Source organism: Fusarium poae, chromosome 4 (assembly GCF_019609905.1).
Source record: "Fusarium poae strain DAOMC 252244 chromosome 4, whole genome shotgun sequence".
Lineage (NCBI taxonomy): Eukaryota > Fungi > Ascomycota > Sordariomycetes > Hypocreales > Nectriaceae > Fusarium > Fusarium poae.
This window is the reverse complement of record NC_058402.1, coordinates 2,345,167-2,370,658: the sequence shown is the minus strand read 5'-3', so window position 1 is coordinate 2,370,658 and position 25,492 is coordinate 2,345,167. Positions and strand designations below refer to the sequence as shown.

The 25,492-nt window shown below is 48.7% G+C and overlaps 5 protein-coding genes across 5 annotated transcripts; 4 read left to right on the top strand and 1 right to left on the bottom strand.

Annotated features, from left to right (window-relative positions):
* Positions 1–4,096: 4,096 nt before the first annotated feature.
* Positions 4,097–5,522, top strand: FPOAC1_010840 (uncharacterized protein; the record flags this gene model as incomplete). Its single annotated transcript, XM_044855228.1, has 4 exons — positions 4,097–4,210; positions 4,314–4,357; positions 4,486–5,124; positions 5,348–5,522. The coding sequence occupies 4 exons, from the start codon at positions 4,097–4,099 to the stop codon at positions 5,520–5,522; spliced, it is 972 nt and encodes a 323-aa protein (XP_044702541.1).
* Positions 5,523–6,256: 734 nt separating this feature from the next.
* Positions 6,257–9,736, bottom strand: FPOAC1_010839 (uncharacterized protein; the record flags this gene model as incomplete). Its single annotated transcript, XM_044855227.1, has 3 exons — positions 6,257–7,314; positions 7,365–9,193; positions 9,249–9,736. The coding sequence occupies 3 exons, from the start codon at positions 9,734–9,736 to the stop codon at positions 6,257–6,259; spliced, it is 3,375 nt and encodes a 1,124-aa protein (XP_044702540.1).
* A 2,390-nt stretch (positions 9,737–12,126) lies between these two features.
* On the top strand, positions 12,127–12,878 carry FPOAC1_010838 (uncharacterized protein; the record flags this gene model as incomplete). Its single annotated transcript, XM_044855226.1, has 3 exons — positions 12,127–12,199; positions 12,478–12,550; positions 12,608–12,878. 3 exons carry the CDS (start codon positions 12,127–12,129, stop codon positions 12,876–12,878), a joined length of 417 nt encoding a protein of 138 aa, XP_044702539.1.
* Positions 12,879–17,450: 4,572 nt separating this feature from the next.
* On the top strand, positions 17,451–21,671 carry FPOAC1_010837 (uncharacterized protein; the record flags this gene model as incomplete). The annotated part of the gene is made up of 11 exons (XM_044855225.1): positions 17,451–17,589; positions 17,704–17,724; positions 17,787–17,794; positions 17,873–17,884; positions 17,949–17,986; positions 18,040–18,071; positions 18,129–18,248; positions 18,299–18,360; positions 18,417–20,160; positions 20,214–21,514; positions 21,564–21,671. The coding sequence occupies 11 exons, from the start codon at positions 17,451–17,453 to the stop codon at positions 21,669–21,671; spliced, it is 3,585 nt and encodes a 1,194-aa protein (XP_044702538.1).
* A 2,893-nt stretch (positions 21,672–24,564) lies between these two features.
* FPOAC1_010836 (uncharacterized protein) lies at positions 24,565–25,243 on the top strand (the record flags this gene model as incomplete). The annotated part of the gene is made up of 3 exons (XM_044855224.1): positions 24,565–24,621; positions 24,710–24,961; positions 25,028–25,243. 3 exons carry the CDS (start codon positions 24,565–24,567, stop codon positions 25,241–25,243), a joined length of 525 nt encoding a protein of 174 aa, XP_044702537.1.
* Positions 25,244–25,492: the final 249 nt, after the last annotated feature.

Below are 25,492 nucleotides of genomic sequence, written 5' to 3'. Positions count from 1 at the left end.
CGACCGACAGTAGGTAAGCAGGAGACTTTTGTTGGTGGTGACGATGAGGCATCACGATAGGAGAGATTAAGATGAGAGAAGATTTCAGACCATCTCACGCCATTAACTGCAAACTGTCCAGTAATATTTGGTGGTTCGTTACTATCAACACCTAAACAACCATGATCAAACAAAAAGAAACAAATCCTCAAAAATAGAGCCAACTTTATCTCATGGAGGCTAACCAAAAAGACTCGAGCATCTTTTGGTTGGACAGCTGAGGCTTGTCTCAGCCTATCATTGTCCGTATGTTTGTGTGTGTGTGTGAGTGAGAGGCCGCTGCTACAGCGACGCCTGTCAACAAGGTGATAGTAGCACACTGGTTTGGTTCATAATTAACAAAACCCTGATATGACGACGATATCGATTATGATTATGGTTATGATGATGCACCCTTAGAAACTCTGAAGCCGCTCGCCCTGGACCCATCCCCCCCATGCTATTATCTGAACGCTAGTCCAGCCCGGCATTCCTCTTCCAAAGCTGCTCTGAACTACCTTCTCTATTGGTCAACATACCAGAGACACTTTATCAATGTGAAGCCCAATGCCGCCCAGTCGGGCACATTCACCTTGATTGGCGACGCTCCGCGCTTGTCAATCAATTGTCAGAGAACTCCCTTCGCGAGGGTGTCAGGAGTACATAAACACGAGTTTCGGAAGGGCACGGCGTCTCGTCCTCCCCCCTCATCCAGAGCTGTGGGCGCGCTTAATCATTTTCTTTAGAGGGGAGAGAACGAGAGGCTTGACGCTTGTTCAATAATTCAATGATCAGCAATACGCCATGGCATTGCATATCTTGTTGTTCGATAGCGCCGCTGTGCCTGAGCTTGTGGTAGGATGGGCTTTTGCTAACATGCTTTCTTGGCGTGCCATGTTAAACGCCCTGATTTGTCTACAGCATTACCCAAGAAATCATGTACAATTGTATTGCATAATGAGGCAGAGAAGGGGCCTCAAAGGCGCCTAAATGGATCCCCGAACGGAAAGGGACTGGCTAACAAGGGTCCTTCCAAGCAGAAATGCACTCAGAATTGCTTCTACGTAAGCTTCTCTGCAGGATGTTCGAGGGAATAAAGACGACATGTTCCTTAATGTCAATCCATCCTTGACGGGAAATCGTGCGTTGTTCAAAGAGAACCAGGACGTGCCATGACTGCATTCGGCTTTATGAATCATTCTCTAGATACCTGTATAGTGGCAGAGTAACCGTCGGTCCATGCCCTCTGTCTGCATAAAAGCAACCCAATAATAGTAGTACCTTTGTCTGGTGTCTGCTTCATCAGCCTCGAACCAGAACACATACAAGTTCCATGGTGATTGTGATGATACTAAAAACAGAGTTCAGTTCGGTGGCATGCCATGGCCCCTTGCATAAAACTATCCTCCTAGCTGGTATGTACGGAGCAGGTGTGTAGGTATCTATATACAATTCGCCTATATACGTACGGATACCTGTAAACCATCTCGTTAAAGCCACGAGGTTATCATGCTGCTGCTCGTCATTTAGCTACGATAGCTACCCCCACTGAGCTATGTACGTAGATATACTGTTAGGCATCGTACCCGCACAACAGCGGAGTCTTTGTTTGCTTGCATCAGACAAGACTGACCGACTACTTGCTGTCTGTCCCTCCAGTTCGAACTTCTCTCGCCTGTCCGCCTCACAATTATACCTGACTCTCTAGGTGGGCTGAAAAGTGTCTCGTGGTCTGTCTAGCCCGACAAGCTATTCCTCGATTGAATCTAGCTGCTTACTATTCCCACAAAGAGGCTAAACCGTGGCGCGGTGGGCGCAGATTGCCAAGACGAGGCGTGTCTCAGGGGATGAGATGGCCCTGGATCAGTAAGTGGCATACATGGGAAGGGACATGCCATGCTGCAGTTTGAGTACATACGTACAATTATGAAAGCTGAGGAATGGAGAAAGTCAGCTTTCGACGGGAAGACCATAAAGAACTGAGACGAGAAAACTTTGGTTTCCATATAAACTTCTCTATCCGCATTCTTCGGTCCATCGTGAAGCCGAGAGACCATCTTGTCAGACACGGATGAGACGGAAAGAAAACAGCCTACTAACAACCCCCCTCCCCCCACGCAAGAAGAAGAAAAACGAGAGTTGGCTGTTGCAATATCGTTTCATCGACAACACCCTTCTGTCACCATTTGATAATTTCCAGGTCTAGGTGAGGAAGGTTTCCCGAAGGACCGGACCTGGCGGACTTCCTGGTTGGTCTTATGCAGGTCAAGAGATGTGATTGATACATTAGCCAGGAACCAAAAAGTCGTCACATTTTTTGACAGTTCGCCAATAACCTGTCAAGTTCCCCAGAGTTTTACATTCTTTGATGAACTTTGGTATTGACCAGTCCCGGGGAAGTTGATGATGCGCAAAAGATCGAAAGACTACGGGCTGTAATGTGCTGAGATGCTCTTGGATTAATAAGTGTTCAATAATTTCTGTCAATTGGACCGATCACGACATTCATGGCCCGTGTCGTGGAGAAGCTCCAGGGTCTTTCGTTTCTTCGTAGATACTTCCCAACTCGGATAAGTCGTTGCGTTGAGGATGTTGTTCATTTCCACATACATCATCACCGTCAAACAGCCACAAGTCATGTGGTGCAATATCCGCATTACAAAAGACATGATTGATCAAACGGTTCATTGGCTTGTTCGTTGTATGTTATGCGCTCTTCTTTTATCACATATAATACTCCAACTGTTCGCTGTCTCTGCTGATCCGTGTGTTTCGTCGCGTGTATCAGCTTCATTGGTAGGATGAGCCAACAGGCACTCGAGTACCTGAAGTGAGCTGCTTCTACAAGTACAGACTCCACCAAAATAGCCCAGATTGTTACCTCTGTTGCACGTATGAGAAGAGTATCCTCTTCATTTTACCTTTTATCCACCTCATCAAGCTGAGATCGCTCCGTGCCCCACCAATAGTGATCCGTCCGTTCGCCCATGTTCTGTCCTGTCCTGAGGTTATCGATATAGGGTTGATCTTTTGAGGTATCCGTAGTCGACATGGATCATGACTGGCAGCAACACAGTTCAACGGTAATTGTTGAGGTGCTAACCACCGATTGCGACTATTATTATCACGACCTGAGGGATTGATTGATTGATAGTTCAGTCATGATCTGCCGACTTTTCTGAGTTGACTTTCTACTACGATCTTTCCTTCTTTCCCTTTTGTGACATGACACATTTTCTACCATTCTCAGATACCGCTCTTCAGAGGCATATCGCATCACAGCACATCCCTATTGCCAAACTGGAATCGATATCCCTTTTTGAATACTTGCGCATCGTTTTATCGTGCTTCAACATTAACCCTTTTCATCATAATTCATACATTCTGCCTTACCTACTTGCGCAGACAGATCTGCATCTTCTTATCTCGTCAACCCTCAGTCGATAACCTCATCAAAGAACCCCCATGTCCTCCTCCTGTCCATAAGTGGGATCGCTGCCGGACGAAATCACCAGGGGCATCTTCAATTCGGATTCAATTCGATCTGGGAAACCGCAATAGTTGCCTGCTATAGGACAGCACAGTGGCAACCTAATTCGTTTATCGATCCTCATTGTTGTCGGGACCTTTACTGCTTTTTTTCCCTTCTCTCTTTCTTCTTCCTAACAACAACACGAACTGCACATCGCGATATCATATTGCCAACGATATATATCCCTCGCCTCCAACCCGAAATTGGCCGCTCGAGGCTTTACTCTTTGCTCTACTCTACTTGAATCAGTCACCGTATTTTCGGAACGCTGTCGACCGCTACAATATACACCGCAGAGCCCGACCATACCCCTTGCTCCGCCCTTCTGTCTCCATTCTCCGCTTGCTGTAAATCACTGTCGGGGCCCCATCTCCCCCCGTGCCGTAAAGTCCAGTTCAGTCCAGTTCAGGTTCAGTAGGTTCGTGGTAGACTTTTTTTTGACTACCTAACACTAACCTACCTGTACCTGCATCTGTGATCGAACGAACAATCGAAACCCATCGCATATCAGTTGCTGTAATGCCGAGCAAACCGGCAAAAGCAACCATGTCGAGCTCCAACTCTCCCACCTCACAATCCTCCAACAATTACGTCGAGCAGACCGTCTCGGTCTTGAGCTCGATTGCCAGCTACATGCGTCTGCCCGCGTTGGCTTCAACGGTACGTACTCCCAAACTGCTCCGTTCGCTTTACGATGCACTGCAAAGGCAAAGGCCAAGACCATACACAGTCCAGACGCTGACATCAATGCACATCTTCACAGGGTCTCGCTGCTGTCCTCACCTCTTTACTATACTTTAAGCAAAAGTCCGTATACCACTCTGGTCTCCTTCTCAGTCTCCGCCTCGGTCTTCCTCTCCCTGCCTCCTTTCCATTACTGCTCGATTGACCCGCATCATCATCTTGCCGAGACCCGCGCTAACCACCTCCATTAGGGCTCTCATTTACCCGAGTAATATTCCTGCAAATTCTCGCTCAGACGTCCCCAAACCCTCCGACTTTGGCATCTCAAATTTCGAAGAACTCTACATACCGACCGACGATGGCGAGAAGCTTTCGGCTTTCTACATCCGTGGCCCTCGCGGCCACAAGAACTCAAACATCACCATTCTGATGTTCCATGGCAATGCTGGCAACATTGGCCATCGGTTGCCCATCGCCCGCATGATTATAAACTACATTGGCTGCAATGTCTTCATGCTCGAGTATAGAGGTTACGGTTCTTCGACCGGTCAACCTGACGAGTCGGGTCTAAATATTGACGCCCAGACTGGTCTTAACTACCTGCGGCATCGGGCCGAGACACGCGATCACAAGCTCATGGTTTACGGGCAGAGTCTGGGTGGCGCCGTTGCCATCAAGCTTGTTTCCAAGAACCAGGAAGCGGGTGATATCGCTGGTCTGATCCTTGAGAACACCTTTCTCTCTATCCGGAAGCTTATCCCTTCCGTCGTGCCCCCCGCGAAATACCTTACCCTGCTATGCCACCAAGTCTGGCCCAGTGAGTCGGTTCTGCCCAACATCACAAAGGTGCCTACGCTTTTCATCAGTGGCTTGCAGGATGAGATTGTCCCGTAAGTTATTACCTTTCCCACGCCAGGCATTCACTCTATTCCTACCCTCGATCATATGATGATTAAATTTGTCACCCACAAAATTTGAAGTATCCTTGTGGTCTCGTACCCTTGTTGGTCTTGATAAGAAAGCAAATATTCCCTGATGATCTACCATACGCCCTCCTTTTCTGCCTATGATCAGCGCATTGCGGCACGGAAACAAGAAGCTAATGCTTTACAGACCAAAACACATGAAACAGTTGTACGAGATTTCTGCAGCGCCCACCAAGCGGTGGAAGCCACTCCCTGCTGGCGACCATAACTCAAGTGTCCTCGAAGAAGGCTACTTTGAAGCCATGTCAGACTTCATTGCCGAAGTGACAGGTGACCAAGAGAAAGAAAAGGCACGTTCGTAGAGACTCGGTAACACCGTTCCCTGATATTTCATTCCAGATACGCATGGCCCGCCTAAGTGAACAGAACGAAAAGGAGGAAAGCATACGGACAGCATCCAGCAGCATAGCACTCATGATTGAACGATACCTGCTTTTTCTGTATTAACACACACCTTTTTTGCATCTACATACATTCTTCTTCACAAGTAAATATAATACGTACGCGCTCGTCATTTGGCGATCATTATGTTTCTTGAGCCCAGCCCCTCACTCGAATTGGAAAGAAAACCTGGGAATTGTGAGACATTAGTTGATGGACCAAAGTTAGCTTTTGTTTACCCGCGTGTGAGTGTGTGGAGATGCCGTCTCATGTGATACCTCCATCAACCTGCAAAAGTACGCTCGCGTGATGCGAAGAAAAGAAATATTATAGTTGGTGTTACATTTATGTCTTACATGCAAGTTTAATTGATGTGGCCTCATTTCCACCACGTTCGACGCTTTATTTAATCTGTCATTGGACGGTTCAAACTAGAATATGCAAGACATTGGAGGGTCTAAACACCCACGTTTTCGAATGACGGGAACGACCCTTACTTAGACTGGTTAATTCATGTTTGTAACGCTTAGTTTTGGAGTCATTATGTTTCTTTGTCAATTCAAGTGAGATATCTGTGCTGCACAGCAGACTAGTCATGCTGCTATGAGACTCAACATCATCAATTCACAGTCAGGGGGTCAGGTCACTCTCCCTTCTAGCATTCAACATCTCCATCGAGGGCAGCCCACACCTTTCCCGCCTCCGCCTGTGGCTTCTTCTTCTTGAGTCCAAGAAGCAGTCTGCGACCAGGCTTAGCTTCTTCTGTCGTGGATGATGATCCCGGCTTAGACGCCGCGCGTCCGGCCACAGCACTCCATCCTCCAGCACCAGCTCGGCGTGGCACCTCGCGGCGAGTGATGGCGCCGTTGACATCTGAATGGCATAGCAGCACGTTCTCGGCGAGCTTCTCACGGCGAATTGTTTGCTCGATGCGGGGCTTGAGTATTTCAAGGCCCTTCTCTAAAGGAGCAGGTGTGAGGAACGCTGAGTATGAAACTGTAGCCTTGATGAGGACTTCTTCATTGAGGAAATCAACCTTGAATGAGAATCCCTGTAGTGATGAGAGGTCCGCCGCAAGAGCAGTATTGACATCATCGTTTGTCAACCCGAACCGGGGCTCGGTAAGTACTAGTGCGTTGAAAGGCTCTGTCTCCAGCACTGGCGGGCTGGGCGGTCGAATTGCTGCCGCTGCCGCAGCTTCAGCAGCTTGTGTTGCTCGAATCTTGACACATTGGGAGAGTGTCTTTGGCGGCGCCGAGACAAATTTGTCAGTCTTCCAAACGAGTACGGATCGATGAATATCGTGGTCCTCGCTCTTGCTTTCGAAGCCAAAGTCCTCGGCAAGAAGATGAAGAAACTGGCGTGAGACATTCTTCATAGGCTCGTACCTCAGACGAACCTCGTCCTTGTTAGCTGCAAAGACACGGTACTGGCTCTCTTGCTCGTCACCCCATTTAGGGAACTGCTTGTAAAGTTTGAGAGTGTCGTCTGAGAACGGAACGTGGTCGTTGGTATGCGTCGCCGGGTCGATGTTGAGGGCCGCAGCAAGGCGGCGGTTGCGGTCGAGGCGTTCGCATTCATCGTCGCATCGGACTTCTGGACGATTTGGAGTTGGGTTGCTGGTGCTAGCCAGGCATTTAAACTCTTTCTTATGGTTGCCGCAAGGACATTTGACTGTCATTTTCACATGACAGGCTGTGGATTCGTTGCAAGCTAAACAAGTGTTAGTCGGTCTGTTTGAATCTCATTGCATATTGACTTACCAGTCTGACCATGGCAGACACTCTGGCATGGGTGGCCGCAGAGAGGCTTTGGCTTTCCACAGAGCTGTTCACAGCCAGCCAGCGCATCTCCACACTCTCCAGGACGGTGGCATAGTTTCTTGCATGTGTGAAGGCCGCAAGACAACTTCTGCCCACACACCTGGCTGCAGTGTACTTGCTGGAGGTGACACGGCTTGTTGTGGAATGTGGTCTTCCCACAAATACACACACGCGTCGTTAGGTATGTACATGGGGGGCAGCTCACATCGTCAGGGTGGCATTGATGGACGACAGGAGGATGGCCGCAGCCTGGCTGGCGTTGACACTGACTTGTGCAAGACGGTTGACGAGTACCACAAGGTTGTGGTGGGTGAAGAACTGTCTTGCCACAATTGCAGCTAATCTCCTCCCAGATGGCCTCGGGGCAGCTTGCACAAGCTCCACGATGACAAAGTTGTTCGCAGTTATGGGAGCCGCACTTGAGTGGTCGGCCACAAGTGTTCAAACAGATGTGTTCAGCTTCGACTGGGAGCGAGTCGGGACCAACACGCTGCTTCTTCTGCTGGGCAATTCTCTGTACAGCCTTCTTCTCGCCCGGGCAACAATGCTCGCCACAACGATGTCTTCCACAGTTTCTGTTTGCCTGGCAGATCTTGAAGCACAAAGGGTGCTGAACTTCTGCGCCGTGACACATCGTCTCAGATGTAACTCGACCACAGCGACAATCGACTTCCATGACGTCCGTGCAAGAGTCACAATCCCCAGTATGACAAAGTAGCTGACAGAAATGACCGCAGTCTAACTTCTTCTCACACTTTTTCTCGCAATGAGGAATGGGGTCACTGCACGACTGACGAGAGTCATCCATAAGCTCTTTGAGCGGCGTCTTTCCGCAAGGACATTGGGTTACAACGTCTGGGGAGAAAGGACAATGAGCTGGCTGCTCATCTTGTGGGTGACAAGGCAGTTGACAATGATGGACATTGCAATCATGCGTTCTTCCACAACTATTCTCGCAGCCGAAGGAACCCTCAAACCAAGAATCGTTGGCATCATCATACGAATCACACAGGTCATCCTGCTTAGAGCATTGCATTTCTTTCTCAACTCGTCCACAGTAGCATTTCGCCGCCACTGTTACTTCGCAAGTACCACACACGCCTGGGTGGCATATCTGAATGCATTCGTGCTGTGAGCACGGAAGCAGATCACCACATAACTCTCGACAGCTCCATCCGTTGTAGTAATCGGTGTCTCTGCAATTCTTTCGCTGAGAGTGTTTTCCACAGTAGCACGGCTCCGGTGGACTGAGAACGGTGCAAGGTGGGCATGGCCCAGGGTGGCACTGGAGAGTGCATGGATGAGAGCATGTCGGTCTAGATTTGGAACAGGTCTGCCCACAAGAGTGAGGAGGTAGGAGACTATTCCGACTGAGTTGCGTTTCTTTGCCGCACCAGCATGAACTATTGCCGGGCTCATCAGTCAAGGTCGAATTGCATCCAGGACAACGCCATGACTTGTCGCCGCTCTCTTCGTTGACCTTCATAGAAGTATCCCACCATTGGTGAGCACACTCAAGATGAACAACGGTCCAGCAGGTGGTACAAGACCAAACTTCGGTTTTCCGGGTGACCTCCTCGGTACAAATTCGACATTCGTAGTTCCAATTGGCGATGTCTTCCTGGATTCTTTGCCAAAGTTCGGAAGCAGTTGATTTGGGAACCTCTTGACGAGGTCTGTCTTGCTTCCGATTCCTTGTGCGATTTCCTCTAGAACAAGGCTGTGCTGCATGCTGAGAATCACCTGCACTGGAGGATTGATTTCCATTTCTATTATCGTTAGTTTCAGTCCTGTCTTTTGTCTTTAATCAAGTAGATTCCTTACCCTCCTTGGGGAGCTGGTTGTCCAGGAACAAATTCCGGGGCATTGGCTCGCAAGAATGCGTCCTGGTCAGCTGCGTCTGATGATTGCTCGTTGGTCGTTAATCGGCCACCAAATTGTCGTCGAGGCCCCATTGTAAATACGCCTCTGCCCTGCTCTACTGAACCTCGAGTAGCGCCTCGGTTGCCCCTTCTGTTCCGTCTGTTCCTAGAATTTCCTGAGCTTTCAGGTGCGCTAGAAGCTGCTGGCTCTATCGGGGCGGTGGCAGGCGCTGTGGCAGATTCTGTCTGGGAAGTGTTTCCACGACCTCCAGGTCCTTGTACTGGACCATTTTGTCTCTGACCACGACTACGTCCTCCCCTTCCTCTACGGCGTCCTCCACGTGAGCCTCCTCGGGATCCTGAAGCTGGTCCTTCGCCCTCATTCTGAGACCGGTTTTGGGTTTCAGGCGGTGCTTGATTGGAGGCACGGTTGGACTCCTGTTCAACCATGATGGCGCAAGACGAGGCAGTTATATGAGACTCTGTTGGTGATGAAATGATTGCGCTGTGTAAAATATAGCGACTTTAAACTGGGAATAAAGATTATGGAGAATGGTCGTCTGGCAAGGTTCTAACAAAGCAATGAGACGCTGGGTCAAACGAGAGCCGATGTAAACAGTCCTGCTGCAGGCGCAACCGTGCGAGGTAGAATAGTGAGAAAGTAGAGCTCTCAAAGGAAAGGAAGAGAAAGAAATCTGATCATATATGAGGAGTGTTCGACAACAAATTCTTGAGAGGCGTTGAATCGGTGGAGCCCTGTCGCTTTCCGTGTGGCAAAGCCAACCATGACAAACGAGCATTGGCCAGAACGATAGCCTAGTCACGATGAGTCACCAATCAATCCTCTTTTGGATATTGCAATTTTGCATCTTCAACCTCAGTGGCCAGAAAACTCATCTATTTTCAAATCTCATAACTTAGCGAAAGTTAAAGAGTCATCAGCAATCATCCTTTATCATTTTCAGTCTCTGCCTAATTTCCAGTTACTAGATATGTTTCTGTATCTAACTGTAGCTGGGAGATGTGAACAGCCACATGGTACATAAACGAGGATAACAGACAGTGGGGTACAAACACCTATATAAAGGCTATATTCCCACCATAGGAATTCTATTGTTCTTATGTCATCTTACGTGAATGACAGCTTACTGTAAACATGTTTTTCTTCTGGTTTAAATGCTTATATATAGCTGGGTCTAGGGTAACTTTAGTAGTGACGGTAGCTGCTTGGCAATACTAGATCTGCAAATAATTATAGTATTGTTTATGATAAGTGTTCTATTGGAGGGCTTTGATATCCTGCACTCATATTGCCCAAGAATTAGGGCCACCTATGCAGGTTTGTTCAAACATTTAACCCTTGGCAGAAAATTGTAGGCGCAAAAGGAAAATCAATCTCCAAACTGAGACATGTAACAGTGAATGGCAGGCCAGATCCATAAGATTTGCTATTTTCGTTTCTTGTGGTCTCTAGGTACTTGTCGAGGAGAAAGTACAGTTGTATTGCTCTGAGCCATTGGCTAATCAGATGTAATAGTGGTATAAAAGGAAGTCGTCGTTCTGCAACGCCATAAAAGAAAACTCTTACATATCTTCAAACGGCATGGCTAAAAGAGAAAAGTATATGTATTCAAAAGGATCTTTCCACCGGAAACTGTCTTTCTTGACAAACGTTTACACGGTAGGCGGCTCACCTCGGGTCTAACAGCCGAGTGAGCTTCTCCACGACCGAGATCTAAGCGGAAGCGGCTCCTGTTAGTTATTAGTCTACCCGCATATGCGGCTACAGAACAAAACCGAGGGATGAATGGGATGTACCATGGATCTCGGCACAAGGGGTGATACAAGGCTGATCACGTTACGTCCCATGGTATTAGAGATCCCGACCCATCTTTACCATCGGGAGTGACCGGGATATCTTACCGGTTGCAGTACCGTCCACCCCCGGGCCTGTCCTCACGATGGCTGCACCCAGGAACCAGCCCAAGAGAAACCAACGACCCCGGATAGCTTAGAGTGTTTCCAAGACTTTGATAGCCGCACCCTTTATTTCCGGTTATCGTTGAACTGAGAGACGTGTGGTGGAAGTTACTACCGTAAGGAGAAGTTTTCTGGAACAGGGCTCCCTTCATGTTCCTGTGGCGTCCAACGTTCAACCGGATAGGAGAAAGGCTGAATTAACATAGGAATTGGAGAGCAACAGAAAATGAGTAGCATCTATGAGCCCCCAATATCCGTCTGGGGTAAGGATGCCCTGTGCTGTAGAAGATGGAGAAGAGCTCGGCATAGTCTCCAATCCCCCACAACCCTCCGGGATAGCATCTCACGAGCCTCACAAGCGACAAGTTAGAAGCTAGGTACAGCAATAGCGTGGAGTCTGTCTGTCTTCAGCACACGCCCCTTCAAGGATGGATGCATGTTTACTTCAGACGGACAACCTCCGAAGGACCCTATGCTTTAGCTGTAGATACGTTCAATTCTAGACCGTCGGTGAATTGCAGGTGACGGGCTCACTACAGATCGTAATTCAATACCTCGAGCGCACTTTTTATCTTACAACAACATCACTATTGAGTGAGGAGAAGTCGAAAAAGCAGTGCAAAAATGTATACAGTATTTTTATATTCGGGGTTGGGAGTTCAATTTTAATCGTGGTAATACAACGCGAATGGTTGAGAGTTAGCAAACAAAGATAGGACGTGCACGTGACCTCAACACTGGAAATTTCCAGTTCGGCGCGGTGAATTCAACTGCGAGAACAGGAACAGCATCACCTCAACCCAACGAAAGGTCGCTCCCATTTCCGATATCCACGGCATCCCTCATAAAGATCATTCAAAATGGCTGCTATCATCAAGGCTGCGAACGCCAAGATCCGGTCCAACCCGGTATCTGATTACATTTGCTCGACCCGTACGTCCCTCAACGCCCTGTCATGCTTTTTGCATGAGCTCCGATTCGTCTCCGAAAGCGCAATTTTGTGATATCGCAACTCGACATCCAACCCTACGACTGCAATACGTTCACTAGCATGCCCGCACATGGGATAAATATGCAAAAACTTGCTGGTCTTTTGTAATATGTCAATTGGGTTGCAGGTGGTCGTATTTGTCGATGCGCTCAATGCTTCAGGGACACGGCAGCTTCGTGGCATTTAACAAGCAAAGATGTGAACTGACTGTCTCTTCTAGACTTCTGGGGTCCTGTCTCCAACTTTGGCATCCCTCTGGCTGCCATCATGGACACACAGAAGAGCCCTGAGTTGTACGAAACCCCTGCCTCATTTGCCTGCGAGACTTGCGGCTAATTTATCTTTGTTAGGATCTCGGGACAGATGACTGGTGCTCTCATCATCTATGCCGGTACCTTTATGCGATACTCTCTCGCTGTCACCCCCAGGAATTATCTTTTATTCGCCTGCCACTTCGTCAACGCTGGTGCTCAGCTCACCCAAGGATACCGATACCTGAACTACCACTACTGGGGCGGAAAGGAGAACATGCCCAAGGAGCAGCTGGTGCAAGCGGCTGAGGCTGCTAAGGGCAAGGTAGAGAAGGCCACGGAGAAGGTTCAGAACGCTGTCAGTAAATAAAGAGGATGCTAGACAGACGGCTACTGGGCGGATCGGTATATCGGGCTGTAAGCCGTCCATATAATGGGAGCGCCCCCGGGTTGGGGTTCGGGGTTCGGAGAGTGTCATCAGCACACAACTACCGCACAATGACTTTGTACCTTTACAAGAATTTGTTCCCTCAATCGTCTAGAATTGCACTCTGAACCGGGGTACCTGCAGTACTTGTGCACGGAAGAGGTGCTAGGGGGATCGAATTTGGAGACCCTAGATCAGTCAAAATGGTTAAAGCAAAAATACTATCATGCGCCCAAGTGCCACACCACAAAGTCACGAGCGAGTGGTAGTTGAGGTAATGCCCTCTTCCCCCGCAAAACGGAGAATAATTGAGCTGCCCCGGGGACGCTCCCGAGATGCTTAAGTTACGGTGGGAGCAATAGCCTACTTTAGATGAATACCCTTTGACCAACAAAGCTACTTACCTGCTTCCGCCATTGGCTCTTTGACTGTACTTATGAGTGGAAACGCTTGACCCATACTGCATCTTCAGCAGGCTTGTCGTCTACCGCTTAGACTCAGGACATGTAACAAACTCCCAAACACTCCTGAACATCATGGGCATGTACATAGCTACTTGCCAGTATCTTTGACACGGACAAGGTAAATCCAAGATAATGTGGAGCCGTCCAAGAGCCGAATCTTGCATACAAAGACCCGAGTCTTCTCGTGTCTGTGCCTGGCCTTCCCTCATCGGGACCACAAAGTGACGAAATAAGGTCCTGGTGAAGGGGAGACTACGGACGACTAGCTGCCAATGATCAGCAAATGCACGGTCAGGCTGTATACACCAGCCTTTGTCCAGACAGGATTGGCAAATGTTCTGGTCGGATTCTGTCCGTGAGCGTGGAGATGGATATTTGTTTTTCATCAAGGACCCTGGCAGATATGAACTATTGGATACACACTATTATCACCAAACCATTACCGGACCCGCGTGTTGCCTTTTCTAGCCGCTGTTCGGTTAAGGAGAAGTCACTTTGAGTTCTCTTGTAGATGTTAACTACATGATTTTCCTTGCGGCCGTTTATGGCGAGCCGGCCTGAAAGTGTTCACGGTTCGGATAAGCACTGTTATGGAGGGGTTGCTTAGCCAAAGTGGTGAATGCTCTGTTGAAATTACGTTGACTAAACTGAACCACTGGCCCACATTGTTGTCATTTCATACTGTTTGCAGAGTACATGAGTTCCATATCCAACTGTGTTGATGCTCAATTCGTGATATGGTGTCGGGGAATAGCCTGTTGTCGGGGTCAAATTGGACTCTAATTAGGTATCTTCTTATCAATTCAGTATTTGTGAGGGGGGACGTTAGTGCTTCGAACATTTTCGGCCGACTCATAGATGCACGCCGTGTAACGATGAATCAATTCGAACCGACTTATGCCTTCCTATTCGGTTTTCTTCAGCCCTACCCCAATTTGTATTTGCGATTTCATATCAACCACGTTTAATTGTGTGTAATATCAAACCAGCCGGAGGGGTACACCGAAGGCCGAGGTCGGATCTAGCTCGCTTTCTTGAATAGCCTAGGTACCTACCTAGGAACTGCAACATGTTCTTGCCTGAACCCAAGTCCCAGGAAAACAGCCTGTCGGTTTGACAAAAAGAGAAATGTAAGTCGTTTTCATCGACAGTGGAGGCTTTCAGCCTGTAACTAACTGGTGTCACGTAATGGCAAAGTCACAGAAGCAACAATTGTGATATGCGGTCAAATGCGCACCAATAAAAGCGTCGTTTTGGTCAAAGAAGCAATGCGCCGGTCTTCATCCTCCGAGCGTATACATAGTTAGGCAGGTCATGCCGCCGTCCGAGTCCTGGTTAGCTGGGATGGTGTGGGTTTTTGCTGGTTCGATCTTAAATAAAATAGGTGCCGGCCTTTGACCTCCGTGGGGGTAGGATGTGGTCACTCATGAAAAGCGCCTGATAAAGGCGGGACGCTTACCTCGCGAAGCAATCAATCAAAAGCGGCGCTCTGATGTTCATGTCTTGGAGCACAGAATACGTACGAGGATGTAACGAATGATCGTCATTGTTGATGAATACATAGACATGCTTGCTTTATGCTCTCAGACTTTGTACCTCGTTGCATCAGTGGACGCGGGTCGGCCGTAATCCATTCATTCACACCTCCATCGAATGAGAGCAGGCTCAAAAGAGATACCCAATCCAGGAACAGACACATTGGATCAAGTCGACTATACAGCCTAAAATAAGACCATGATCAAACGTCGAGCGGCGGCAGCGCAGATACTTTGAGACATCTGGTACGTTGAGCTACCCCACACTCGTCCACTGAGCTGGACCTCAGTGAGCTCGAGATTCAATGAGATTGAGCTTGAACCAAGGAACGTAGCTAGGGTCCAATCAATGGTGGGGGTAGGTGAGGTAGATCCCTCGATCAAGGTGTACGGTGTCACGGTCGTCCACCGTAACACCAAGGGTTTCAACCTCGAGATACTGTGGAAGAAGGATAAACATTGCTGCGGCTCTGTGTTACAATTTGTGAGGAAGGCCTTGGAGCAAGGATCCAGGATCATCACACCACATTTTTCTGCTGTCAAAGACACACATATCCTCGGCATTAAGGAAGGCCCAGTCTGATGTAAACGTGGATACTTTGACTGGACTTCCCTTGGTCCATGACATGGCCACCCATGGATAAGGTGAACATTGCTCGCTACTACGCCGGCGTCAGGCGTGTGGGACAACAATGACCTCCTCAAACCTCTAGAGGTAAAGACGCGGTGCAGGCAACCTCTAGAGGTAAAGCGTCAAAACCTCTAGAGGTAAGGTGCGCGCCTGTCGGTGTACATGGAAAGAAATGTAAAAAGCGCAATGTACCTTTAGGCCGAAGCCAAATTGTTGAGGAGGAGATTTCTCCTTTGCTGAAATGCTGAGCATGGCGCGAGACGTAACGGCGGAAGACGATCGGCGCTCATTGAAACCATTATGTGAAAGATCTATAGATAAATATCAAGATATGCTTATTAGGTAGGTTCGCAGATAATACCGTCAAGCCATGGTGGGAAGTCCAGACACTATCAGAGCATGGTGATTGGTCAATGGACTGGTTAAACAAAGATGTGTCGGGGGTATGAGTTGCGTCAACTCACTTTCATTCTGTCTCGCTGCTCGTCGCAAAAAAGACCGAGAGCACTGATCAACTTTAATAATAATAGCCTATTCATTGTTGAAACAAAACATGTGTTTGGTGATCTTTTCAAAACAGCGGCACCTTGCCAGCCGGAGATGATAAGCGCTCTTCTGAGTATCTCATCCTGGCTTAGATGCTATAAAAAGGTATCTTGTTATGCTATCGCAGCTCTCGTAACAAGGGATTGTGTCAATTTGTGACCATATCTTGCATCAACACCCTTACCTCCCCCCATGCTTTTGTGTCTTGTTTTCTCATTTTGCTGTTCCCGGGTGAGGCGCGATGAAATCTTTGTTTGAAGCTATGCCGTGTCGACTCCCTGTATAGTATACTACCGTACTACTGCTCAACCCCGTCTTCCGGGGTTCATCCTACCAAGCTGGTGTCTTATTGCCGCGATTGCTCATAGCCGCCCTTCTGCTGTTTTTTCCTTCTTTTCCCACTGCTGTTGGCATCCGTTTTACAGAGACCGGCCCGGTCAGAAATATCTTGTGGTATCATATATCCGCATAAGCCAGAAGGGTGCCCTCTAACGATCATGCTCAACGGGTAACCAATCGTCGCTCAACTGTACGCCGTCAAAGCATGCATACATAATCTATACCTAGGTAGTAAGAGAATCTGAAATAGCGAGTTACCGCGGTAGAGTCGCTGTATGGCCGAACCGAGTTCCACTTGTCAGTCGTTAGTTGGGAACAGCCCCAAGATCCTGTCTCCTGTTCTCTGTGGTAGAAGCCCCCGCAATGGCATGGAGGTACGTCCCCAAGACCGAAGCAGATCCGTTGGAGTCATAGGCTATTTTTTATTAGTGCGATACCTTGATTATTTGTTGGAAAGTTTTGACGTGAGATCGAGTGGAAGGGTTCCGCCCGCGCCGCCATGGGTAGGTAGGTTTGGTACAATACAGTGTCTGCCAATATTAGGATGTGATGCGCCTTCTCACACATGGTTCCCCTCGGGCTTTCTCCAACGTACACGCCCTTCGCAGTCCGCTCTACCTATCCCACACCCTCCCGTCTTGGATAGCTCTTCCCCCCGGAGGCCGGGCGTGTCACCGACGACGGACTTGGGGGATTCACATTGCTCTACAAAACCCCCCTCGCCCGCCTGCATGTCCCTTCGCCTCGGTTTTCTTCCTTCTCAACCTCAAAACTTCCTCTATTACTACACATCATATCCCTTGCCTACGATTCTCTGCGCTATAAGGTGATATCGCGGTCGAAGAGCTGTCGTGGTATCTTCATACCGACAAGCGTGCTCATTACCTACCCCACCATACGCCAGAGGGCCCCCGCCATTGAGCTTTTGCTTCATAAAGCTTCTCGCTTTCGCACTCTTGAATTCCTCTGACGCTCAAGTCACTGAAGTAATTCGCACAAAATGGCTGCTACCGCTCCCCAGCAACCGCTCACTTTCAACGATGTCTTTGAGGAGGATGATATCGATGAGCCCAAGGAGGCTAACTCGGTCCACCACATCCGCGCCAACTCAAGCATCATGCATGTGAAGAAGATTCTTGGTGAGTAGCTGGTGCGCTCCCAGCAGCCACCAATGGCTTGTCTGGAGGGCCCAATGACCCCCCACTGCTTATCGCGAGGAACCGCGCTGACTTGTCTCTTTTACTTCCCTGCAGTTGCCAACCGTGGTGAAATTCGTAAGTCAAACAGTCTCAGTCTCCATCACAGACCCGCAATCAGCTAACAAACATATGAACAGCCATTCGTGTATGACTACCTATCCATTCCTTCCGTCCGATCGCTCCCTATAAACACTGCCAAGCTGACACTGGTGTTCGGTTACAGATTTTCAGAACTGTAAGTAGCAACTCTCGGTTTTGTACGGCTCATAGGCATAGACTAAGGCGCTAACCACCCACAGGCTCACGAGCTTTCGCTGCACACTGTTGCAGTCTTCAGGTACCCCTCCTGCGATCCTGGCGGCACGAGACTTAATATACTGACTTGGAAAGTTATGAGGACCGATTGAGCATGCACAGGCAGAGTATGCGATAAGCCTAGACTATCTATCCAAAACCCATTTGCTAACAATGTATTTCAGAGGCCGATGAAGCCTACGTCATTGGCAAGCGTGGACAGTACACCCCTGTCGGCGCATACCTGGCTGGTGATGAGATTGTCAAGATTGCGGTCGAACACGGCGTGCAAATGATCCACCCCGGTTTGTTTGTCTTCGGCATCTGGAATTCGCAACGCTAACTCAGCTTCCAGGTTATGGCTTCCTTTCCGAGAACGCCGAATTTGCCCGCAAGGTTGAGAAGGCTGGCCTCATCGTGAGTCTAATGTGCCCCACCACTCCCGCTCCGTCCGTGCACTAACCCCGGACCAGTTCGTCGGCCCCTCCCCCGAGGTCATTGACTCGCTCGGTGACAAGGTCTCTGCCCGAAAGCTCGCCAACGCTGCCAACGTCCCTGTTGTTCCAGGTACTCAGGGCGCCGTTGAGAGGTACGAGGAGGTCAAGGATTTCACTGACAAGTATGGATTCCCCATTATCATCAAGGCCGCTTTCGGTGGTGGTGGTCGTGGTATGCGAGTAGTTCGTGACCAGGAGAGCCTCAAGGAATCATTTGAGCGTGCCACCTCCGAGGCAAAGACTGCCTTTGGTAACGGCACTGTATTTGTCGAGCGCTTCCTTGACAAGCCCAAGCACATCGAGGTCCAGCTTCTCGGTGACAACCACGGCAACATCGTTCACTTGTACGAGCGTGACTGCTCCGTCCAACGACGACACCAAAAGGTTGTTGAGATTGCTCCTGCCAAGGATCTTCCCGCTGAAGTCCGTGACACCATTCTTTCCGACGCTGTCAGACTGGCCAAGACAGCTGGCTACCGCAATGCAGGCACTGCGGAGTTCCTGGTCGACCAGCAGAACCGCCACTACTTTATCGAGATCAACCCTCGTATTCAGGTCGAGCACACCATCACTGAGGAAATCACTGGAATTGATATCGTTGCCGCCCAGATTCAGATTGCTGCCGGTGCCACCTTGAACCAGCTTGGTCTTACCCAGGATCGAATCTCCACTCGTGGCTTTGCCATCCAGTGCCGTATCACAACTGAGGATCCTGCCAAGGGTTTCCAACCCGATACTGGAAAAATCGAGGTCTACCGCTCTTCTGGTGGTAATGGTGTCCGTCTGGATACTGGTAACGGTTTTGCCGGTGCCGTCATTACTCCCCATTACGACTCTATGCTTACCAAGTGTACTTGTCACGGTTCTACCTACGAGATTGCTCGCAGAAAGGTTCTCCGATCTCTGATCGAGTTCCGTATTCGAGGTGTTCGTACCAACATCCCTTTCCTGGCTTCTCTTCTTACCCACCCTACCTTTATTGATGGAAATTGCTGGACTACTTTCATCGACGATACCCCTCAGCTTTTCGACCTTGTTGGCAGCCAGAACCGTGCCCAGAAGTTGCTTGCCTACCTCGGTGACGTTGCCGTCAACGGCAGCAGCATCAAGGGCCAGATCGGTGAGCCCAAGTTCAAGGGCGAGATTCAGGTCCCCGAGTTCATCAACTCTGCCGGAGAGAAGATTGATACCTCCCAGCCTTGCACCAAGGGATGGCGAAACATAATTCTCGAGCAAGGACCCAAGGCCTTTGCCAAGGCTATCCGCGAGTACAAAGGTACTCTTCTTATGGACACAACTTGGCGAGATGCTCACCAGTCGCTGCTGGCTACTCGTGTTCGTACAGTCGACTTGCTTGGTATCGCCAAGGAGACCAGTCATGCTCTTTCTAACCTCTACTCCCTCGAGTGCTGGGGAGGTGCCACATTCGATGTCGCTATGCGATTCCTCTATGAGGATCCTTGGGACAGACTTCGCAAGATGCGAAAGCTTGTTCCTAACATTCCTTTCCAGATGCTGCTCCGTGGTGCCAACGGTGTTGCTTACTCTTCACTGCCCGACAACGCCATTGATCACTTCGTTGACCAGGCCAAGAAGAACGGTGTCGATATCTTCCGTGTCTTTGATGCTCTGAACGATATTGATCAACTTGAAGTCGGTATCAAGGCAGTTCAGAAATGCCACGGAGTGGTAGAGGGAACCATCTCTTACTCTGGAGATAGTAAGCTGATCTATTCCCTGAACTTATGATATTTAAGCTAATTATTTTTACAGTGCTTCGCCCTGGCAAGAAGTACAACCTCGAGTACTACCTTTCTCTCGTCGACAAGCTTGTCGCTCTTGACATTGATATTCTGGGTATCAAGGACATGGCTGGTGTACTGAAGCCACATGCCGCTACACTGCTGATCGGATCCATCCGAGAAAAGTACCCCGATCTTCCCATCCACGTCCATACCCATGACTCGGCCGGTACCGGTGTTGCCTCTATGGTCGCCTGCGCAAAGGCCGGTGCTGATGCTGTAGATGCCGCCACTGACAGTCTGTCAGGAATGACTTCTCAGCCCAGTATTAATGCTATTATTGCTTCCCTTGAGGGAAGCGAGTGTGACCCTGGACTGGATCCCAAGCTTGTCCGAACACTTGACATGTACTGGCAGCAACTCCGTCTGCTCTACTCTCCTTTCGAGGCTCACCTTGCTGGCCCTGATCCTGAGGTGTACGAGCACGAGATTCCTGGTGGTCAGTTGACCAACATGATGTTCCAAGCTTCTCAGTTGGGTCTTGGATCCCAGTGGCTTGAGACCAAGAAGGCCTACGAGCATGCCAACGAGCTTCTCGGTGATATCGTCAAGGTCACCCCAACCTCCAAGGTTGTTGGTGATCTTGCCCAATTCATGGTTTCCAACGGCCTTTCCCCTGAAGACGTCAAGGCGAAGGCCTCTCAACTCGATTTCCCCAGTTCCGTTCTTGAGTTCCTCGAGGGTTTGATGGGTCAACCCTACGGTGGATTCCCCGAGCCTCTTCGATCCGATGCCCTTCGTGGCCGACGCAAGCTCGACAAGCGACCTGGTCTGTTCCTCGAGCCCGTTGACTTCGTGAAGGCCAAGCGTGAACTTGGTAAGAAGTATGGTGCACCAGTTACTGAGTGCGACGTCGCTTCGTACGTGATGTACCCCAAGGTCTTTGAGGACTACAAGAAGTTTGTTCAGCAATACGGTGATCTTTCCGTGCTGCCTACTCGATACTTCCTGTCTCGCCCTGAGATTGGCGAGGAGTTCAACGTCGAGCTCGAGAAGGGCAAGGTCCTGATTCTCAAGCTTCTTGCTGTTGGTCCTCTGTCTGAGAACACTGGACAGCGTGAGGTATTCTTTGAAATGAACGGAGAGGTCCGACAGGTCACTGTTGTTGACAAGAAGGCTGCTGTTGAGAACATCAGCCGACCTAAGGCCGATGCTAATGACTCGAGCCAGGTCGGCGCGCCTATGTCTGGTGTCCTGGTAGAGCTCCGTGTTCACGAGGGCTCCGAGGTTAAGAAGGGCGACCCCATCGCCATTCTGTCTGCCATGAAGATGGTAAGTTATTGTCTCACTGTTGTTTGGTATCGAATCTAACTTTGTACAGGAAATGAGTGTAAGTGCTTCTCACTCAGGCAAGGTCACATCACTCCATGTGCGTGAGGGTGATTCAGTCGATGGTTCCGATCTCATCTGCCGAATTGAGAAGGCGTAAGGAACCGCGGAGGCCTGAAGAAAATAAAAGATTGAGGTTAATGACACTAAGGATAACGCGAGCACCCAAAGAAAATAATGGGATATTGGTTTGGCGCGTTAAGATGACCTATGAATAGTTTTCATGAGCACTTTGAATAAAATTATGATAAATGAGTTGAGAGTCTGACTGATTGGGGCAGTAGAATGACAGGTTGTTGGGACGTGTGATCTCGGAACCATAAGGGACGAAAGTGTGATGAAGGTTATGGTATTCTAATGCAATTCTTAGGGAGTTTATGTTTTTCTGAGAAGTGTTCTAGGTAATCTGTATTAAGTGATTTACTGCATCATTGTTGAATAACATTCTGACCAAAGCTTCCACCAGACTTTCTTTCTCAAGTGTAATTGACAACTCAGAAACTAGAAGTTCAAGTGGTTATAATATTGTATATTTACAAAGGAGTGCATACGATATAGACTTAGTCCTTGTAATTGCTTAAGTCGGGTCTATAGTTTGCGTACTATCATATCGGCATTGGTCTCTCAGTCTTGAAATGCAACATTTGCTTCATCATTTCCTAAAACGCCTAAGAATACATAGATTGAAAACCTAACAGTATGTCTCAATTAGCATAAAGGGCCAAGGTTATTTTGTCCCCGATGCTCATGGACTTTTCAACAGGCCCTTTGCAACACATCTGTTGTAGTGACTCGAATCTAATCAATCGGTGATATCTGGGACTTCTCTCAAGGTTCAAAAGTCCATGATCTTATCTCATTCTACCAACGCTTAACCTTTCCAGTATCGTGATTAACGTGCAATCATTAGCTGAAGAGGGGAGAAAAGAAGTGTTTATGTTCAAGGAGTAATCCTAATAATTCAACAGCCGTCACTGATAAAACGTCGCTCTTGTTACTATTGTCTTGCACATGGTATCGATCCAGGTACCTAAGTAAAACTGTCCTATTTCTGCAATGTTCATTCGAATGCCCGACATACATAAGTGATTACTATGCGGCTTATGAACTTCGGAGTACTTTCGGACTTTGGATGTGATGGCAGTGACCCGTAAGTCAGGCTGCATACGCACGCCTGGAAAACAAAGAATGGATGAATCTAGTGTCAGCTCCACATTCATTGTGCCTGTCAAAATAGTTTGAGTGTGCATGATATATCTGGTCGCATTCGCGGGAAACACGGAATCCTATTCCGGGTTTGTTGGAAACCATCCAGGCTGCGAGTTGCCCTTAACGATAATCCGCAAGGTGCTGAGCGCATTCTTAATGTATACTCAACAAGTTCAGACTGTAGTTACCATCATATTAAGAATGGCCATCATGAAGACTTGACCTCTAATGGAATTATCTGGGTAACGATTAGGCCAAGATGTGAACTTCTCAGTCCCCACAAGTTACTAGTCTAGCTCCAAAGCTCAGCATCGGCAGTCCGCGTTGCGGGGAACCCCAGTCAGGCTCCATATCCATGAGGGTTGCATGCACCAAAGGCTGCAGGTCTTTTAACGCAACACCTGGATAATTAGGGGAACGTTTCAATTCAGTCGAATTGATCATGTGCCCCGAAATCGGACAAGCTCGGACGAAGAACTACGAAGTGTTTGCGCAACTGAAAGTCAGGAGTGCAGTACAAGATAATTCAAGAGAGCTGACCATGAGGTCATTCGTATAATGACGTAGACAGAATTCATTAGAGCCAACAAATGCGAATACAAAGTGCAAGATAAAGACAAGCCTCCATGTGTCCGCGCGCGATGGGCAATGGTACCAGGCTGAATGATGGGGATCCTTCCCCCTGTCCGGGACGCATAGCGGAGATTGATACGATGTTAATGAACAATGTTCGCTGCGTGGTGGAATGCAACCCAGCCAACTGATTCTGTGGCATTCTGGATAAATAAGGAAAAAGACCTGCAATATCGGACAAGACCGACGATCAGGACATGATAAGCAAAGCAACCCGTGTATCTCATCTTTATTCGATCTCTTTCACGCATTTTTCGATATGGGAGAAGCGGTGAGATTTTCTTTTTGGCTGGTACTTCATTGTAAGACATTGCTTTTTTCTAAACCTGTCCCTTTGATATCCTCTCCGCCTCTCCACAGATGGGCGGAATCAAAGTGTGGGGGAGAAATCGGACACTTATTGTACCCCAGACACTTGGCTCAGGTAGGTTTCTTGACACGCTGACATGCTGGACATCGAGCATTTAGCCCCCCACAGCATCTGGGGGGCATGGGCCGGCTTTCATATGCACGATTAATGCAGTCATGGAGCTCTGGACTTTTAGAATCTCGTATCTGACCAATGATGTTGTGTGCCGCGGTGGTTGTGGTGCTTTGCTTCACTAATTGTTATTTCTCAGCAATATTGAAGATGCTTCGCATTGAATCTGTCTTGTACCTACTCAGACTATAATTTCGATTGTGTCTACGGCGATGTCTGATAAGGTCATGAACTGTATCGCCAAATAACGAGCCTCATCAGTAAATGCTATGTATTAATGATTCAGAAAAGATGAATTGTATCAACGTTTTACTGCATCAGTTCACTTTATTGGATCCCCTAGGTATCTTGGTACCTTTTCGGGACCCGCCTAAAGTTTGGTTGTTCCCCTGCAAGTTGGTAGGTGCGGATCTGCAGCTGCCTGCCAGCCTGCTTGCCCTCCGAAACCCAAAATTCGCCCGCTGCAAGTAACGTATCCAGTCCAGGTCAAAAACACCTTCCCCCTCCGTACACTATTTCCCATTTCCACACAACTCTCTCTCCTACTTCCTAGACTCAACGTGCTCTTCCTTTCTCTTCGTATGAATGCGATAGGAAGTAATTTCAACCACTTTTATTGTTGTCAACCCCACTAGTAACACGTATCAAACAAGTCTACTATACCTAAACAATGGAGAGTCTTCAGCTATCCCAAGTTTTGGCCGACCTCAGCAACCTGGGCGCCGCCGTAAGTTTTCATACCACGCTGCAAGCTTCGAGTTCTTGCTATGGCTGTCCACTTATGTTTGGGATCAATACTAACGCTCATTGTACAGGACCCTGGAGCTGCCGAGGCCATCGTCAGCGCCAACAACGCTGCTCATTCCAGTTACCCCCGAACCGACGCAACTGTGAATGCCCTCACCTCAAGTCCCTCTACCAATAATCAGAAACGTCCTGCCGGCCTACAGCGCCACTGGTCATCCGAAAAATTCGACAAGTTTGGCCGACGTATTCTCTCTCCTAGCTCCCACACAGGGTCAGCCGGAAACTCGGTTCCTGGCACTCCTCGCCGCGGCGAATCTGATGTGAGACAATCCTGCGAACCGTATACTACCAAACGGGACCCGGGAACTAACAGAATTTCTACTTAGTTCGAAGAAGACCTGGAAAGGGCAAGCACGCTCATGCAACTATACGATATTCGTTCCAAGATCAAGCAGCAGGATAACAGCAGTCTACTCAAGGCCCGTGAGAAGGTTAACGCGATAGCGGCGCGACAACAAGCTCAGCAAGCAGCGGAACGCAACATGAAGGCAGCCGACGAGCTCCGACGTCAACGCTACTCTTTTCCTCGAGCTGGTCTCTAAGCCGAGCGACTCTTATGAATTCACTGTACATACTTACGAGATCATGTGGCTCATGCGAAGGGAAAGCGCATGATGTACGATTTTGACGTTTGTTGGAAGGGTTATTTGACGGCGTTGGGACACAAAAGCAATATGCCGTCGGTAATGGATCGACCCTCTTGCGAGGTTTAAGGCAACAAGCGTTTGACTTTTAGTATTATATGGGGTGCTCGCTATTTTGTGGCGATGCACTTGGATAAGGCAGCCTTG